The sequence below is a fragment of the Siniperca chuatsi genome, linkage group LG7, assembly GCF_020085105.1.
Source record: "Siniperca chuatsi isolate FFG_IHB_CAS linkage group LG7, ASM2008510v1, whole genome shotgun sequence".
In the NCBI taxonomy this organism is placed as follows: domain Eukaryota; kingdom Metazoa; phylum Chordata; class Actinopteri; order Centrarchiformes; family Sinipercidae; genus Siniperca; species Siniperca chuatsi.
In genome coordinates, this window is record NC_058048.1 from 5427583 (window position 1) to 5445309 (window position 17727).

Sequence of the window (17727 nt, forward strand, 5' to 3'; positions counted from 1 at the left end):
AGCACGCTTGATTTTAAGATGCAGTTTTCAGAGCAGCACATGTGAAGTCATGTCTTGTCACCGGCCGAGACTGTAACTCGCCCTCAGTGGTGCTGTGTTTATGAAGAAAACTTTTCCCTGTACAGTGGCTCTCACCTGCAATTAAGTTTTTATATCCTCTCAGTTCAAAGGCTGTGCATATTTTCCACTCTCAAGCCAAGGTCGTATTCCCTGCGATATTTCTAGCAGAGAAATTGCAGGCTGCGTGAACATATTTGAAGAACAGCTGGTTTGACTGTGTCTTTCTTCCTCAGAGAGGATTCATCTAAAGACTCCTGGGAGGAAATTACAGAGCAGGAGTCCTCTGTCACTAACTGTTTCCTCTGATAGCTCAGGAGCACTCTGATATATTTACAGTAGCTGTGTGTGCGCGACAGTTGTTACGTTTACACTCACACTGCGGCTGTATTCTGTGCTTTTTTATAGGTCCTATAGTACTGTAGTTGAAGTGATGAACGGCAGTTTACAAGCTTTGTAATAATTCATAATGTGCAGCATACTGTAAGCCTGTCCTGTCACCTCTCTCATACAGCCATGTTACTGCTATCAGAACAAAGGCTTCACTGTGAAATCATGTGTGTCTTTGTGTGAGTACATTTGCTTTGCAAATTAAAATGAGTACTAAAGTTAGGAACCCACAATGGTGAGTGTATCTTTGTGTGACACACACACACACACACACACACACACACTCACGCATACACACACACACTGGCACTTACTGAAAGGTCGCCAGCCTCAATTGTTCCATTCCTCCACCACCCAAAGGCCCCAACAAGCTCAAATGTCACCCTAACAGAGGGAGAGAGATGTAAACAGAGGTCGAGGGACTGAGGACAGTTTATGAGAAGGAGGCATGAAAGAAAAACACAGGTTTAAGAAAAAGTATCAGAAAGACTTTTAGTTACCCAGTCCCAAGTCACACCAGTCGAATCGAATCTTCATTAAAAAAAGACCTTAATAAACAGGTCCACTTTAGGGGAGTTTCCGGATGCTCACATTCATGTTGTGTGAACAGGCAGTGAAATCTAGACTGAAGGAGAAGGGGTGAAGAGGGCTGCAGTAGAATAAATCATGACATGCTCATGTTAAAAGAGTAGTTTGACATTTTGGGAAATATATTTATCTGCATTCTTGCTGAGAGGTAGATGAGAAGATTAATGGCACTCTCATATCTGCACCTTTAACTTTAAGCTAGAGCCAGCAGGCGATTAGTTTAACATAAAGACTGGAAACAGGGGAAACAGCTAACCTGGCTTTGTCCAAAGGTAAAAGATTTGCCTACCAGCACCTCTAAATTTGACTAATAGGCTCTAGCTTATTAAAAGTTAAAAGCAATTTAAAGCTGAGACTTGGCACTGAGTCACTGTATGTCACAACATACCCTCATCATATAGTCACCGTCCTGCTGCTGAGCCGTCCCATCCACACCTCACCCCCACCCCTACAAAGTCTTTATTAAAGTGTCAGTGATGAAGATGCCTCTGACAGTTAAACAATGTCTTCTGACTAAACACAGGACGTGGCGCTCACCCAGCACCCTCATACCTCCTGTTTGAACAGACAGCTTTTCCAGGGCGCGTTGTCCCAAAGTGACAGCCAAAACTGTGGCATCTGCAAATGTTCTGGTATACATTTTGTTAGCATTGCATGTCCAAACTTCCCCTGAGTTATTACTGGAAGAGGAGCGGTAATTGTCTAGTTTCAGCATGGAAACAGTACACTCTCTTATAGTATTCAGGCTATTATATCATAATGTATGAGGACAAACACTTAAAATTGATTTGTTGGGGAAAATACACAATATTAAACATAAATGTCGCTATTTGATGTGTTGTACGGCCGTTAGCTTGAAGCTAACGCTTGACAGAGTACAACAAAACAATACTATACTACAATAAATTACCAATACCAATTGGCAGCCCCATGTCACATTTTCAGTAAACTACAAACATCAGCAGACATCTTCTTGGCGTGTTGTGGAGCTTGAGGTGATGTAGCGGTTCTGCCATTGCTTGTAAGTCCAGTTTACTCCAGATGAAAAGTTAGCTAACAGCTGTTTAGGACACGTTTTGATTTATCTTTACCTTCAGTGGTCATTGTCAGAATTGTATTTGCACAACTAAGCGGAGTCTGCTGGGACTCAGTGGGGACAGGACATTTGTCCAATGTTGACCTCAGTGTGACTACACATGAAGGACAGGCTGAGATGCCCAGTAAAGATGGCAACAATTTAGGGTGATCAAACTCCTTCTTTTCCTTCCTCATTTTCTTCTTTTTTTCCACATATTCCACTCTGTTTCACTCGTTTCGTGCAAACATTTTATAGTTCCCCATGATGTGATGACGCACTCTCAGGGAGTAAGGGATTTGTTGTTCCCTGAGGAAAGAAAAGGGAGCTTTTGTCTGCTTACGCTTCTGTCACTCCATTATGAGAATGTTATGAGAGAGATTTTGCATGTGCCCACATTTATGTGTTGTTCCTCTTCTATGTAGTGCAATAAGAGGGTGACCGCCGCTAATAGCAGCCCAGACTAAACAGCTAAGCTTGAACTTTGTCTGATTTACTTTTCAGAAGTCAGGGACAAATTAGGATGAAGCTAAATGTAAACACACCTCCTGTACGTCCATCAAGGGTTCCTTACACAGCTCAGCTTGGTCTATTTTAGTGTCATGATGGTTCCTACTTTTAGCTACTTATAGGCAGCAAACACTCAAATACACACGTGTCTGCCAATAAAGAGAAACGTGACTTGTAGTGTAGTAATGACTAATATGGGTTTGTGATGCTATCTTTAAATTTGATTCCTAATTTGCAAGGATACAGGGTTTCATCCAGACTTTGACTCTTGGTGTAGTTTTTTGGACTGTCATGAGACAAAAATACTACTGATCACATTTTTAGGTGGTCTATCCAGCAAGCATTTCATTGGCAATTGAATTCTGGAAGTGTCCAAATCCATTATCAATCCAATAACAAGATCCACAGCCATGCTGGTGGCTCTGTGAGGCTGTACGAAGATACAGAGCTAAATAATGTCGACAACGACAATGATAACATGCACATTTTTAACAAGCGTGTTTACTACGGTCACCGTCTTAGGCTAGTGTGTTAGCATGCTAACTTTTGCTAATTACCAATAAACACAAAGTACAGCTGAGGCTGATGAGAATGGCATTAGTTATAAAATTTAAATTTGACCTGATGATGGCACTAAATGAAAAGTTATAACTTCTTATCCTGTGTGGAAATATGAATGTCTGAATCAAACTTCATTGCAATCCATCCAATATTTGTCAAGATATCTCACGCTGGACCAAAGTGGTGATCCGACCAACAAACATTGCTGTTCCTATTCCTACATTCAGCTCCAGAGATCCAAGAACATATCTCTGGGGAATATTCTTCATGCTTGAGTCAAAAAGTATTGGAGCAAACAATACATTTCACTTAGAGTGTCTTCGGGCTCACTTGTCACTAAAGTAGCTGGAAGTAAAATGTGATATTCTCTCGATAAAGACAATTTTGGAATCTTTTTTGAACTGTAGTCATAAAGATATTTAGGACTAGCTTTCCCAAACTGATACTGCAGATAGCCTAACTCTGGACACTGAGTCACAGTCACTTTGGAGCAGCTGTATATTTATACAGGTTTTTATTGCTGGTGCAGACTTATGTATCCACACAAACTCAATGTAAAAATATTTGCTGTGGAGCAGCTTCTAGAAGCAATATTGACCTCTGGTAGAACATTGCACTTGATAGCATCCTGGCAATAATATAACAGCAAAGATTGTTGATGGTCTTTATCAGTTGGTCCTGTGCTTATTGAATAAGAAAAAAGGGAATAAAGCTGTTTTTTCCCATTCACTCTCACGATGAAATTGTCTCGAAATCACACATTTAGCACATAAATAGAACATGAATAAAATGATAAAGCAGGGAAGAAGAAATATAATATTTGAACTTTTGTCAAGGCCAGGAAACAGTCCTACCAAAGTTCAACATCACTTTAAGGCAGGGTGAAACAGATTTCAGTGCAGGGCCGTTTCTGATCGATGAAAGACAATATCTTGCTGACATCCATGTTTTAATAGGTGACAATCCTCAAAACAATAAATCAGTACATCAAGTGCAGAGTAAATCCACCAGATATCAGTTGATGTTTGTGTGCACACTCATGAGGTTCTAGTGCCAAAGTGTTTGTATATGTGTGAGTGCCTGCATCAGTACTGTGCCATGTTAAGTGTTGAGCACCAGTGTGTTCTGCCAGCAAAAAAGACCTTGAGATACCAGAGAGTTTACAGGAACCTCAGCAGCTCCGCTATCATATTTCCCCCTCTGACTCTGACCCACTGTGGACGTCCGCTCCCCTCCCCAAAGCCAGGCATTCTGCAATTTGTCTCCCTCCTGCTGGATAGCCAGCTGTTTCCACCTTACTGCCCCATCCCTCTGCCACATTTCCCATCATGCAATATACAACTGCTCCCCTCTGCCTTCCTCACCTTTTCATACATAATGATATTTTCTCCAGAACTCCTCACATTTTTCCCTCATTCCCTTCCAGGTGTGTGTGTCGTCCCCCCCATGAATTGACAACCCCCTCCCGATCACGCGCTCTTCTTGCCTTGTTTTAACACACACACCCCACCAGCATTCCTATATGGTGAGCTCAGCCAAACACACACATTTTTACACACTCCCAGCCATTTCTCTCAAGTAAGCACAGCATGCTATCTCACAGCAAGAGCCACATATTGTTCTTTACATGTGTGAGACAGGAGGGGGTACAGTAGTGGGTTTAGGTTTCTGCCTTGCTAAAGACTTTATATTTTTGCTGGCAGAAATTGTAGTTCTTTTCTTAAATTCTTAAAGGGTAGATTCACACTAACTATGAAAAAATAAAAAAATTCTCTTGCCTGTACTAGTATCTAGCCATGCAGATAGTTTTGGTTTTAATTGTTGGGGTTTTGAGATATCCGTCACTGAAAAACAAAAACAACTACTAACACAGAACACATTGTTAACCGTTTTCATTAGGAATTTTTCACCAGTAGAAAGTAGATCCAATGCAAACTGTTCACAATGAGGTCTGTGGATTATCAAAGGCAATCAGGTCATTGTTTCTGGGAGAAATTTTGTTGTTTTTGTTTTTAAATGGAATTTTTCAACGCTGTGAGCACCACAAATGAAAAATGTATTTACCTCCATTGCACTGGGTTGGAGGCAGAAATCTCAGAGACAGATATCTCAAATAAAACCAACTAAAACCAAAACTATCTGCACGACTCTCTCTCACTCCTTCTCCCCTCATTTCCTGTCAACTCTCAAAGTAGCAGAGTAGGGGGGTAGGGACCCCCACTTTACAACCCTATCCCACATTTTTTTAATCTACAAATAATTATTACTGGCTGCAATGTATTATGGGAAAAGGGTCACTTGTAGTGATCAACCCACAGAAAACTAGAGACCATCTTGCGATGGGATCACACCGGCCACAATGCCCGTCAACATGTTGACATTCCGACCCATGAGTGCTCAGTAGGCATTACTACATTATTAAATGAGTACTCACTACTCATGGGTCGGACCACACCCATCTTTGAACTCGGCCTTCATTTTGATCTCAACTACACACCTAAGTTTCGTAAAGTTTCGTGACTGCATCTTGCACCGTTGTGACGCTATCGCGTTGACAAAATCTGTCCACAGACAGACACATAAACACCTGGCAGAGCACTCAAAACCGCCTCTGTGGTAGTTCCTGCCACAGTAGGTGTCTTCACAACCACCTTTTGCCATGATGACACACACAGAGACTCACAAGGTGAAAGCAATTTTTTTTTTATCAGACTCTGCAGTTCACCAGCTTTAAGAAGCATTTTAGCATCTTTTAGCTCATTGTTTTGGTTTTAGGGCCCGCAACTTTACTGTTTTGGTTCAGTCTCACCGCTCTCATCAGTGTCATTTCCAGTAGCAACAGGAAGCTGGTTTCAGCAAATAAGCTCTGATAAACCTACTGTACGCTACCTACCCAGCACCAAACAGCAGACAAAGTTAGCGACTAGCTGTTAAATATAGTGGAACATTTAGCTGCTAAAGAACCAGCTATTTCCCCAAGGAGGCCAAAACAGAGCTAAAAGGAGAGTGAATAAATTCATCAGGTGGACAAAAACACGACTGCTAATGTTGCTCTGTGTCTGCTGGATATGTAAATAAACATTTGTATACCTCGCCATTATTTTTACCTAGTTTACTTTTATGACAGGGTGTGACCAAAAGGCAAGAGTTTAGTCTATTGATATGTATGTTACAGCTGGTGGCCTATATGCATGTCACTTTTCATAGTTCTAGCAGTCAATGAAAGCTCTACATAGTGCTAACATCCCTTGGACTGAACAGGTTTAAAAAGGCTCAGGAACTTGTGGATACAATGCAGCTGTTTGAAAAGACTTCCTAAATTACTACTTTCTCTCACTTTCGAGCGATTGCAAATAAATGTGAAAGGTTCAGGTTGTTTTTCTGTATGGTTCACGTCCTCAGCAGAGACAAGCTGACCAGATGCTTCGGTTCTGCTTCCAAACATGCTGACTTTATCTAAACACAGGATTGATGCATCAGATGCACCAGTGGTGAAATAATGTTCTCGGTCAAACACAGCACAGAAATCAGCCTTGTCTATTTAATTCCAATGTGACAGCCAAGTTTGAAACACAAGCAGCTGTTCAGGTATTCGTTGCCAAAGAGCTGAGGATCTCCAACATGGCTGCCCGAGGGTGCGTTACGTCTCCTGAAAGTCCTGTTTCAGGGTCTGTTAGACCAACAGATTCGATGTGACATGTGGTTTGATACTGACCTTGAGAAAACGTTCACAGCCATCAGCGCCGCACTATTAACCGGAGTAGTGTTGTTCTGTGCCAAAGGGGCTGACTATCAACACACTAAGCTCCATCTATCTGTCTGACAGGGCCACATGGAAAGTGACAGCTTGACCCACAACCTATGTGGGTCAGCAGCACCGTGCGGTTAAGAGTTTGAGATAGAAGTATCTGCTAAAGATGGTGATTAGCTGTTTCCATGTAGCTGATTGTGTTTGGAGAGAGGAAAAAGAGCCTCCGCTGCAGGTCTGCCCTAATCACAGAGACAGGAAATAGACAGAGACACATAAACATTGAAATGTGAACTCAAGTTACTGATGAATTTTGACATTAAAACTTGATCTCGGCCGCTTCACCGATCAGGCTGCCAGATCACGGGAGATATTTTGGCAGCTCTCCCATCGCTGAGCGTGTCAGTGACAGCGGTGCTTGATTTAAAACAAAGACTTCTCGAGTCTTATCAGAGGAGGGGAGGCAGACACACAGAACAGAACACTGCAGTGCCTCTCAACAACCAGAGGTCTACACACCGGCCAGCTTTGAAGTGCGTTGAGTCGTGTCGTGCCTTGCCGATTTGTTGTTTTGTTTTGTCTGAAGTCGTGTCAAAAAAGCCCACATGTTGGAGAAAAGTCCAAAACCTAAAAAGAGTGAAATGGTCCAACAATGACTCAATGAGCAGCGGACATCTGGATTTCTTTTTTTTGGTCAAACCAGAAGAACCTGATGCCCTGACTCTCTGTTTGTGATCCAAACACAACATATTGGTTTATGAATGGATCCAAACAGAACTCACACAAGATTACAGGGGCAACAAGTACAATTGTGGCAAAACATAATACTGTAGGCAATCAGTCAATACAAATGATCAATACTACAATGATTAATTCACCAGGTGCTTACACTGCTGGCTTTCAAACCTAATTTTCCAGATTGTACTCCATTTTGGAAGTAAAGAACTCCACCAACAGCCCTCCTACTGGTCACCAGTAAAGGTCAAATATGACTTCATGCTTCTTGAAAAGCAATGAAGGGTGCTAGTGTGTTGCTGTTAACTATATGCTTCTATGTGTTTCAGAGTATTGAGCGAGAGGAGCCAATAGAGGTGGACCCCACCCAAACACATAGTGGACTGGAGAATGGACACGCTGCTACCACAGGTAACCACGTCACAACTGTCCTGTAGCTTGCACCAAGGTTTGCAGTCATAGTAGCCCTGAAAAAGGGGTTTTAAAAGGGGACTCCACTGATTTTACATACAAAGATCAGTTTACTAGCCATTGGGAGCACTACTCAGCCTGTGAAAATAGTTGTATAATGTTTCTGTGGCTCTGGAGGAGCTTTGTGAAGTCTGAGAAAATAACCCTGATGATGTCATCAGCGTTTATGGTTAGGTAAGGTTAGCTTGGGCTCAGAGACTACAAATCTTTAACAGAGAGTCTGTGTTACAAACTTAAGGAATAGATTTGGAAAGACTTTCAGGCAGGGAGGGTCGAACAAAAAGATGCTATTGTGTTGCATTAAAGTAGGGTCCAGTGTTTTTGGAGCTTGACTTATACCAGGGACTAAAAGTCAGAGTATTTTAGCGTCTGCTACACCATTCTTGACCATTCTTTTTATAATCTGTCGATTGTGATTCCCCCATCCTTATGGAAGTTCAATACCAAATTACTGAGGAGAGCAACTTCATATTTGTGGAGTACTTCAGCACGTTTTTAGGCTGATTTAAATTTTATAAATGCATGAGGTTGGAGAAGTTGCCTTAAAAAGTCTGTCTTAAAGTTCACGCTTTTCTGATGCTTTTTCCTCATGATGATGATAGTTGCAGTCATTGAATAAGTTTTTCTCGTTTGCATCAAGTTGGAATTAAACCATTCAGAGACTGTGGTTATACTGGGTAGCTCCCAGTATTCAGTGTGACTCTTTGAATTTGAAGCATAGGCTGTGGGAAAAAAATTCAGGATAATAAGTGGAGCTGAGTTAGTTAAAGCTGCATTTATGGATTTTTGGCCACTTGGGGCAGCAGAACAAGCTTAAAACACAATATCGACATATTATGACCTGATAAGGCAAACATGTTAACAAACATTTGCTTATTTACACATTTAAGGAGCAACATTAGCAATCATTTTGAATTGTGTTTCTGGCCACCTGATGAATGTAAGTCCAACATTCACTCCCCTTCTAGGTCTGTTTTGGTCTCCACCAACTCCTGAGGTGAAATATGTGGCTCTTAACTACTCAATGCTCCACTATGTTCACCAGCTAGTTGCTAACTTTGTTTGTCTGCCATGTGGTGCTGGGCAGGTATAGTGTACAGATAGCAGTTTTTATACTGGCGACAGCCGTGGCCGGAGGCATTATGTTTTCGGATTGGCCGTCCGTCCGTGAACGCGATACCTCAGGAACGCCTTGAGGGAATTTCTTCAAGTTTGGCACCAACGTACACTTGGACACAAGGATGAACTGATTAAAATTTGGTTGTCAAAGTTCAAAGGTCAAGGTCACTGTGACCTCACAAAACACATTTTTGGCTATAACTCAAGAATTGATGACCATATTTCACAGTTGGACGGACAATGAATTTTTAACTCAAAGGTCAAAGGTCACTGTGACCTTAAAAATGACTTGACAAACACATTTTTGGCCATAATTCAAGAATTGATGCAGTAATTATGACAAAAGATCACACAGATATTTAATGAGATACAATGAGGAAGTCATGACATTGTTTACCCATAAGGTCAAAGGTCAACTTCACTGAAAAACACTTTTTTGGCCATTATTCAACACCGTAACTCAGGAACAGAAGGGGACATTGTGACCATATTTCACAGTTGGTCGGAAACTGAATAGGTGACACTTTTGACTCAAAGGTCAAAGGTCATTGTGACCTCAAAATAGGTTTTTAGCCATAATTTAAGAATAAATTTGGTGATTCCAGATTTCACCCACATGTTGACTGGGACGACACAGTGAGTAAACAATAACTAGCACAGAATGGGCTTTCCTGCATCTTGTCCATTCTGCCTTTCACTTCCTGCCTCATTCTGAATTTCATCGGAATCACGTGACTGCAAACAACGTATTGGAGTGCGCCCAGCTAATCGTGATCCTGTGAGTGAGTCAGTGAGTGAGTTTCACTTACAGATTATTGAGAGGCTTTGCATCTAAAAATACCAAGAGAAAGTGTAGCTATATTCTATAGGAATCTATCTTTACGTAGGAATCAAGTACATGTGTACCTGTTTAGCCAATACATCTATGATAATCCTTTATCAATCAGTTCAACAATGTATATTCACTGGAATCATACATATCAATCTAGTGAAAACTAAATATATTATATGAGTCTGGACAGACATGGATGTAAACTGCAACTTGACTGACTGACAGAGGCATACAACCACAGGGCAATAATTCAGGTTTCACTTTTTCACTGAAGACAGCTGTATTTGTGGGCCGGAAACCCAAAACAATGATCTAAAAAACAACAAAAAACTCCATAGAGCTGAGGGAAACTGTAGAGTCTGGTGATAATTCTCTGTGGGTTTGTTTCTATGAGCAAACCCTTTGACATTAAACATAGTCATTTAATACATTGTTAATATAAAAATATGAATAAGTGCAGCTTTAAGAATTTTCCTCTGTGTGATAATTTTAAATCTTTTTATCCAACCAGAACATTCAGAGTTGGTACACAGAAAGATCTCTCCCCCCAATGACTTCCCTCACGAGCACACAGCCCCTGTCACCATGCGGATGCCACACCTCCCCATCACTGCTACAACCAAGACGGCAGAAATGAAGGGCCCCGACTCTCCCAGCAGCCCTGTTGGTTCTCGGTCCTCTCCAGTCTCTGAGGCCTCACCTACCAGCCAATCAGCTGTTAGCACCAACCAGGCCCAACTGATCGAGGAGTCTCCAATTCAACCAGGTGGCTGACGGTCTCAACTCTAGCTATCTCAGCTTGTCAGGACAGCTTTTTTTTCTTAAATCTAAAATACTTAATTGTTATAATGCTGTACTGAACCCTCATTTCTCCAACATTCAACTTCAGACCTGCCATCACATGGTTATAAATACAACGATCAATTTGCTAGATTTTTCATTTGAAGTGATTTGTTTTTTTCTGTAATACATGATCTCAAATGTAGCACATGCAGCTTTCTCTTGTGTTTTTTTCACAGCATGAATGTAACATAATGTACAGTTGGTTTTGTAAATCTTAATCTCTTAATTTAGGATTTCCTTTTTCTTTGCTGCTGTTAGTATCTTCTACATGGACCCCTACATCTATCAGAGCTCTGGGATCCCCCGGCCTTCAAGGTGAGCCATGCTTTCAGACACTCGTGCTATCCTGTTTGAGACTACAACATTATGGATATGATTTACTTTGACTTTGTCTTTTGCAGAGAAAGCAAATTCAGCCCCCGCTAAGTCTGTGACCTACTCAGGGCTTCTGCAGCATGACAGGTGAGTGAAAGGTGACTCATGAAAGATCTGTTTTAGGATAGGTAAAATATGTTTTGTATTGTCTGACCCTTCTGTGCTCCCGTCCTGCAGAGACGGTGATGTCAGCAGTGACAGATCCTTTGGGCAGGTAGGAGAGAGGAGGCGGGAGCTGGTGAGGTCACAGACTCTGCCACGTAACATTGGAGCTCAGACTCGTCGATCTATCTTTGAAAGGCTGGACTCTGAAGCCAGTAACAGGTAAATGCAATGTAATGCTGCTTTCAGGTCACATGGTAATTATGGCAGATGCAAGTTTCCTAGACTTTAAAACTCTCTCATGTATCCCTCGTCCGCTTCTGCTTATGTACAGTCGCCCTAAACCAGTGGACCCTAAACCCAAACTGAAGCGGTCTCAGAGTTTTGGGGTGTCAAGTGCCAGCAGCATCAAACAGATCCTTCTTGAGTGGTGCCGCTCCAAGACCATAGGCTACCAGGTAAAATTACAACTTTTACAAACTTACAATTACAGCTAAACAATTACAAACTTGCAGACACAATTCCAGTCTGTCAATCTTATCCTGTCATTTATTGCATCACATGCATTCTAAGTTCATATATTCATATGTTCCGCCTATTTAGAGCCATATTTTCTGACATTTGGTCCATACATTATGTTATAAGTTGCTACTTGGCTCTACACAAATTCAAAGCTTTTAACTACTATGCCGGTTTTAGCCCATTTGCTACAAATTGCACAAATATTATATTACTGCTGACCAGCAGTAATGTAAATCATAGTTGTAAAGCAGATCATAGTTGATTACATTCTTGAATATCTTTTCCTACCTTCCAGACAATCACTGACATCAGTTCATTTCACTTTAGCATGAAAATCACCTGGCAAAGACTTGCTTGAGATATGTAATCCAGTGTGTCTGGCTATATTTTTGTCAAAATGATATTATTGTTGCACAGTAATGTAGTGAAAACCGACGCTGTGTTCATGTCCTGTGGGGAAGTTTGAAGATTTGAGCTTTAAAGTCGGCAGCAGCAGCAATGTTAATGCAAGAAGCTAATAAATTCACGTTATCCTTTTCAAGATGTTTTCCAGCTGGTTGTCTTTTGGGTTTAACCTTCTGGCAGCATGTAATGCTGTTCCTCAGCTTTAAGTGTCAGGTAACAGAACTGCTGACTATAGATATCCATCCAGGTTTTCAACTGCAATATCATGCCATAATAATATATTTTTGACAAAAATAGATTGTCAGCAGTCAGCAGTTTTAAGATAAGTATATGATTGTAGTCATGGATTGCCTATGTTGACTGAAATTAGGCAAGTTGATTTTCATAGTATTCAGAAATGTAAGTTTTTTTAGGTATTGATTTATTTATTTAAAGACATTTTGGGAAATACAATTATTTGCGGTCTTTCTGAGAGTCAGATGAGAAGATTGGTATCAAACTCACGTCTGTCCGTTAAGGAACTGGAACTGGAACTGGGAGGTCTTAGCATGTTTACTCCATGCACAAACAGAAATGCAAAAATGCGCTAGCTTTCTGGAAACCTCATTGTAACGCCCGGTTGTTGTTTGCCAAAGAATAGTTACACCTCGTGACCCCCCCTAAAAATGTGTTGTCTGTACAGGTTAAAGAAAAACGATACAGGTACAATAGTGAGCTTTAGAGATTATTTAGAGGTGTTGCTTTCAGTCCTTATGCTAAGCTAGGCTAATTGCCTCTCGGCTCCTGGTCCTCACTTACTGGGCAGACATGAGAGTGGTAACGATCTTCTCATCTACAGTGTAACTCTTGGAAAGAAAGAATAAGTGTGTTTCCCATAATGTCACGCTAGTCCTTTAAGAGGGACAGGGCACATTATTTAGCATTACTGTACGTGTGCCAGAGTTAGCCAAGGTTGGAATAACATTCAGAAAGATATATAATAGCCAGCAGTGATGAAATGTTTACACCATTTGTTGTAAATGGGCTCAACATGCAAAATCTCCAGCATAGTCCTTTAGTATGAGATGAGCTCAACTCCTGTCGGCCTTTCATACAGCGTTCACCTGTCAGCACACAGTGCAGTGCTAATGTGTTAATTATCTACCTCTCACTCGTAGAGGTGCATGGAAGGGAGTGTCTTTGGGAATATAAGTGTGTGTCAATGTGTGTGTGTGTGTGTGTGTGTGTGTGTGTGTTTTGGGGGTGCGGGGTTAAGGTAGTCTGAGTCATGGTTGAGAACACCGACACATTGCTGCACTCCGGTACCCATTTCTTCACAGCGGCCTGTGCCAGCTGCTCCATGTGGCTTTGGTTACAGTCAAGCCAGGCAAAGCCAAGACTCTCATTAACTGGGAGCAAACACTCACACACACACGGGAGAGAGAGAGAGAGAGAGAGTGAGAGAGATGTTCATCCGATGACTTGACATGTTGCATTTCATTCAAAGCAAACTCCAGACTAATAAAGCCTTGAAATGACATGATTTCAAAAGCATGTAACAGACCATAAGCAGGAGAGGAGGGGAAAGTCTGTTTTATGCATCATAATTATGGGCTAGACAGTGAATGGGGAGATGGCTTTATGAAGCTACAACAAGCTGCCAGTCAGTTTTACAAGTCATGTTCTTTTACCTCTTTCAATCTGTTAGCTCTTACTGCTTTCTTCCATGCACACAAAGGCCTGAAATGACTGAATGTAACTCACTCACCGAAACACTCGCCACATCATCAGCAAATCTCCCCTTTCTCTGTTTCTCTGTAGAACATTGACATCCAGAACTTCTCGTCCAGTTGGAGTGACGGGATGGCTTTCTGCGCTCTGGTTCACTCCTTCTTCCCTACTGAGTTTGACTACAACGCTCTGTTGCCCACCAACCGCAAATACAACTTTGAACTGGCCTTTGGAACTGCAGAGTGAGTGATAGCATTATCAGACTGTAAAGACAAGGCAACTTTTTAGGAGTTTTTTTTCGTGTTTCTGATGTGATAGGTATAATGCACTTTAACTAATTACATATTCATTGTAGAAGTGATCATGCTTATTAAGGGTTAGCATGAAGAGCTAACATTACAACATGGTGAGACATTTTGTTCATATGTGATCTTATGCTGTTTCAGAGGCTTTCATAACCTGACAAGAATAAAAGGGCATATTCATTTTTTTTTCTTTTTTTAACATTAACTAGATATAATCATAGAGAGTAAAATTCAGGAAAAAATATTGGCTAATTTGTCGTCTTATTGCTTATCAGAATTGTATCGGCATAAACCTGCACTCGATTTTTACCTTTTGTTTGTTTTGTTTTCATTTGAATGCTGGGACAAACCTGGCATTACAGTCTTTTTTTAAAAGAATAGTTGGACATTTTGGGCAAAACACTTATTTGCTCTCTTTCCGAGAGTGAGATGAAATGATTGCTACCAATCTCACGTCTGTGCGTTAAATCCAGAGCTAGTGCTGGGATGTGGTTAGCCTAGCTTAGCGCACAGACTGAAAACAGGGAGAAACAGCTCATTTACTTTGCCCAAAGAGAAAATATACTGTACCAACACCTCCTTAGTTCAGTAATAAACACGTAGTATATTGTTTGTTTAATTCAGAAATGTAAAAATGACAGTTTGTCGTTTTAGAGGAAGTTACATGCTGTAACTAATTCTTGGCCAAGAACAGCCAGGTGCTATATTAAAACCTGTCCTCACCAACCTGTCTGGCCACCCACGGTGAAGCCAGAGATGCAGTGCAGAAGTCCTGGGCAGATGAATAAACTATTGTTTGCAAAGAAATAGTTACACCAGGTACATAAGTCCCCCTAAAACCACAAATTGTATTTTAACATTTCTGTTTGTGTACGGATTAAACAAATGGTTTACACTGACAGTAAGCCAGGCTAACTGTTTCCCCCTGCTTACATTCTTTAAGCTAAGCTAGGCTAGCCACGTCCTGGCTTCCAGCTCCATATTTAACACAAAGACATGCGAGAGGAATCATTCTTCTCATGGAAAAAAAGTAAATAGCAACTTTCCCAAAATGTTGAACTATTCCTTTAAAGCCAAAACAGAAATTGAACTATCATGCAGCTTAACTCACTGGTCTCATTATGCAACAGCACAAACATTTATTTGTTAGTAGAGAGATAGTTGTGGTTTCTGAATTTTGCTGAATCGTCCTTAAAGTATTTATTGGCCTTAACTGCATCAACAATGTAAGTCTTAACTTTATTGTGGCTGGATGTGTCTACATTTGTTTTCTTTGTAGCTTTTGTTTTATAGCCCTCTGCAAAGTTATTGTTTTGTATGCGAGAACGTAACACACACATTTTATATGGCGATATTCCTGCCTATCCTGTCTATTAAACCATGCTATTTTCTTTTACATGTTTAATGAAAAGTTTTGCCTAACCCCTCAGAGCATGGCTTACAGTTTCCACAGACAGATACAGTACATACAGGCTGCACACAATAGATCAGACATTATACAGGCCCACAGCATGGACATGCACTCACTGTATGTCAGAGCTTAAAGACTACCACTCGATTTAAGAATGTGTTATTCTTTGACTGATAACGCTGCTTCAGAATTAATCTGATTTGACTGAAAAACAATATTCACTTGGTCACAGAATCAATCCTTCGTACGTAGTGGCAGCTTTAGATTTGACCTCTTAAAGAGATCACACAGCAGAGACTTATAGGACAATAAATGTATGTGAATTATTACGTGCAGAGTGTTGTTCTTTAACCCCTCAAAACATGTTTGTTAGAATGAAAAAGAAAAGTCAGTGTTTTCATCAGAACTATCCAAGACACAATATGAGATGGCTTTAAAAAGGTTAGACTGATATATCAGGTTGAGATTGGCTGTTTTGTAATCTTTTTCTTGATACAGTTCAGTCACTGTGTTTCACCTCACATATAGTGTAGAGCTGAAACGATTAGTCGACTAGAAGAATCAATACCAAACATCCTCTGGTTCCAGCTTCTCAGATGTGAGGATTTGCTGCTTTTGTCTGTTCTGTATCATTGTGGACTGAATTTCTTTGCATTTTTGGACTGCTGGTCTGAAAAAAAACAAGTGGTTTTAATGTGTCACCTTGGCTTTAGGAAACTGTGATTTTTCCTGACATCTTGTAGACCAATCAATAGACCAAAGAAACCTTAAACGGATTCAGCTGACACATTTTGCTCCTACACATATGTGTGAATGAATGCTGTTTCATTGTCCCTAAATGCTGTTTGAGAAGGTTTTTCAGCCTGAAAATGAAATTGTGACTTTTCAAAATGCCAAATCCTCTTTCGGATGAGTTATAGTTGGAAACATATTCTTGCAGCATAAAGCCGTCCCCTCTGACTTGTGTTTCCCTGTCTGTGTCTCCAGAGTGAAGGCAGGCTGCGACCGGCTGATCGAGGTGGAGGACATGATGATCATGGGTCGTAAACCAGACCCCATGTGTGTCTTCACCTACGTCCAGTCCCTCTACAACCACCTGCGCAAGTTTGAGTGAAGCTCAAAAAAGCAGAGAATCTAATTTTCTGCACAGTTGTCCTTTTAGACTTAACCTTTTTCAACTTCTTCTTCACTGCGAGGCGTCCAGCAAAAGGCCTTCATTCTCTGTACCCAACTTTGAGCTGAGTGGAGCTCTGGAGCTGGAGGGGGGAGTACTTTGGAAAGACTACACTGCCCCCTGGTGGTGGATTAGTGAACATTCCTCCACATGCTGCAGGAAAAGTGCTGACCCCTCAGTTGACAGATATACTGTGGACACTGACTCACGGGGAGAATAATGTGTATGTGTGAGTTCTGTGATGTAAACTGTAATGAAGAAGATGAATTTACGTGTGTGTGTGTGTGTCTGTGTGTCTGTGTGTGTAGCTGAGATACATTGAGTGCAACTATTGCTGCGTTGTATAAATCTTTATTATCACCACACATGTTTGAAAGTGAGTGTCCATAGTAACCTTTAATATTGCACCAGTGGAGAGGATGTATGTTTCACAAATGTCACTGAATAACTAAACCATGAGCAACTGCAGCAGAGCGCACTGTGGGGCAGAATGTCTGACAAAATATTATGGAAAACAAAATGATGTGTAAAATGCAGCCGATTGCTGACGGATATTTGCGTCCACATATGCTGTGATATTGTGGTATTAAGATGATGTTGAGATATAGAAAATGAAATAAATTGTACTGTTTGACACCCAAATGTGGACATTGTACTGGGCATCAAAGAGACACATGTCATGGCATTGTAATAAAAAAAAGGAAAGATGGAACAAATTGTAACATCGCAAAACACACAAAAAAAGAAGAAGAAAATGAGTAAAGAAAGAAAGGAAAAAAGAAAAGCTTCAACAC

General features: G+C 40.9%; 1 protein-coding gene across 2 annotated transcripts in view; it reads left to right on the top strand.

The window, feature by feature from the left end:
- Nucleotides 1-17575, top strand: part of smtnl (smoothelin, like) — a 44671-nt gene extending 27096 nt beyond the window's left edge. For both annotated transcript variants that reach the window (XM_044201868.1, XM_044201867.1), the window contains exons 3-10: nucleotides 7994-8075; nucleotides 10598-10852; nucleotides 11188-11244; nucleotides 11331-11391; nucleotides 11482-11628; nucleotides 11741-11864; nucleotides 14134-14285; nucleotides 16747-17575. In XM_044201868.1, coding sequence (XP_044057803.1) covers nucleotides 7994-8075; nucleotides 10598-10852; nucleotides 11188-11244; nucleotides 11331-11391; nucleotides 11482-11628; nucleotides 11741-11864; nucleotides 14134-14285; nucleotides 16747-16873 — 1005 coding nt within the window. In that variant the 3' untranslated portion in view covers nucleotides 16874-17575. The remainder of the gene's footprint in view (nucleotides 1-7993; nucleotides 8076-10597; nucleotides 10853-11187; nucleotides 11245-11330; nucleotides 11392-11481; nucleotides 11629-11740; nucleotides 11865-14133; nucleotides 14286-16746) is intronic.
- Nucleotides 17576-17727: the final 152 nt, after the last annotated feature.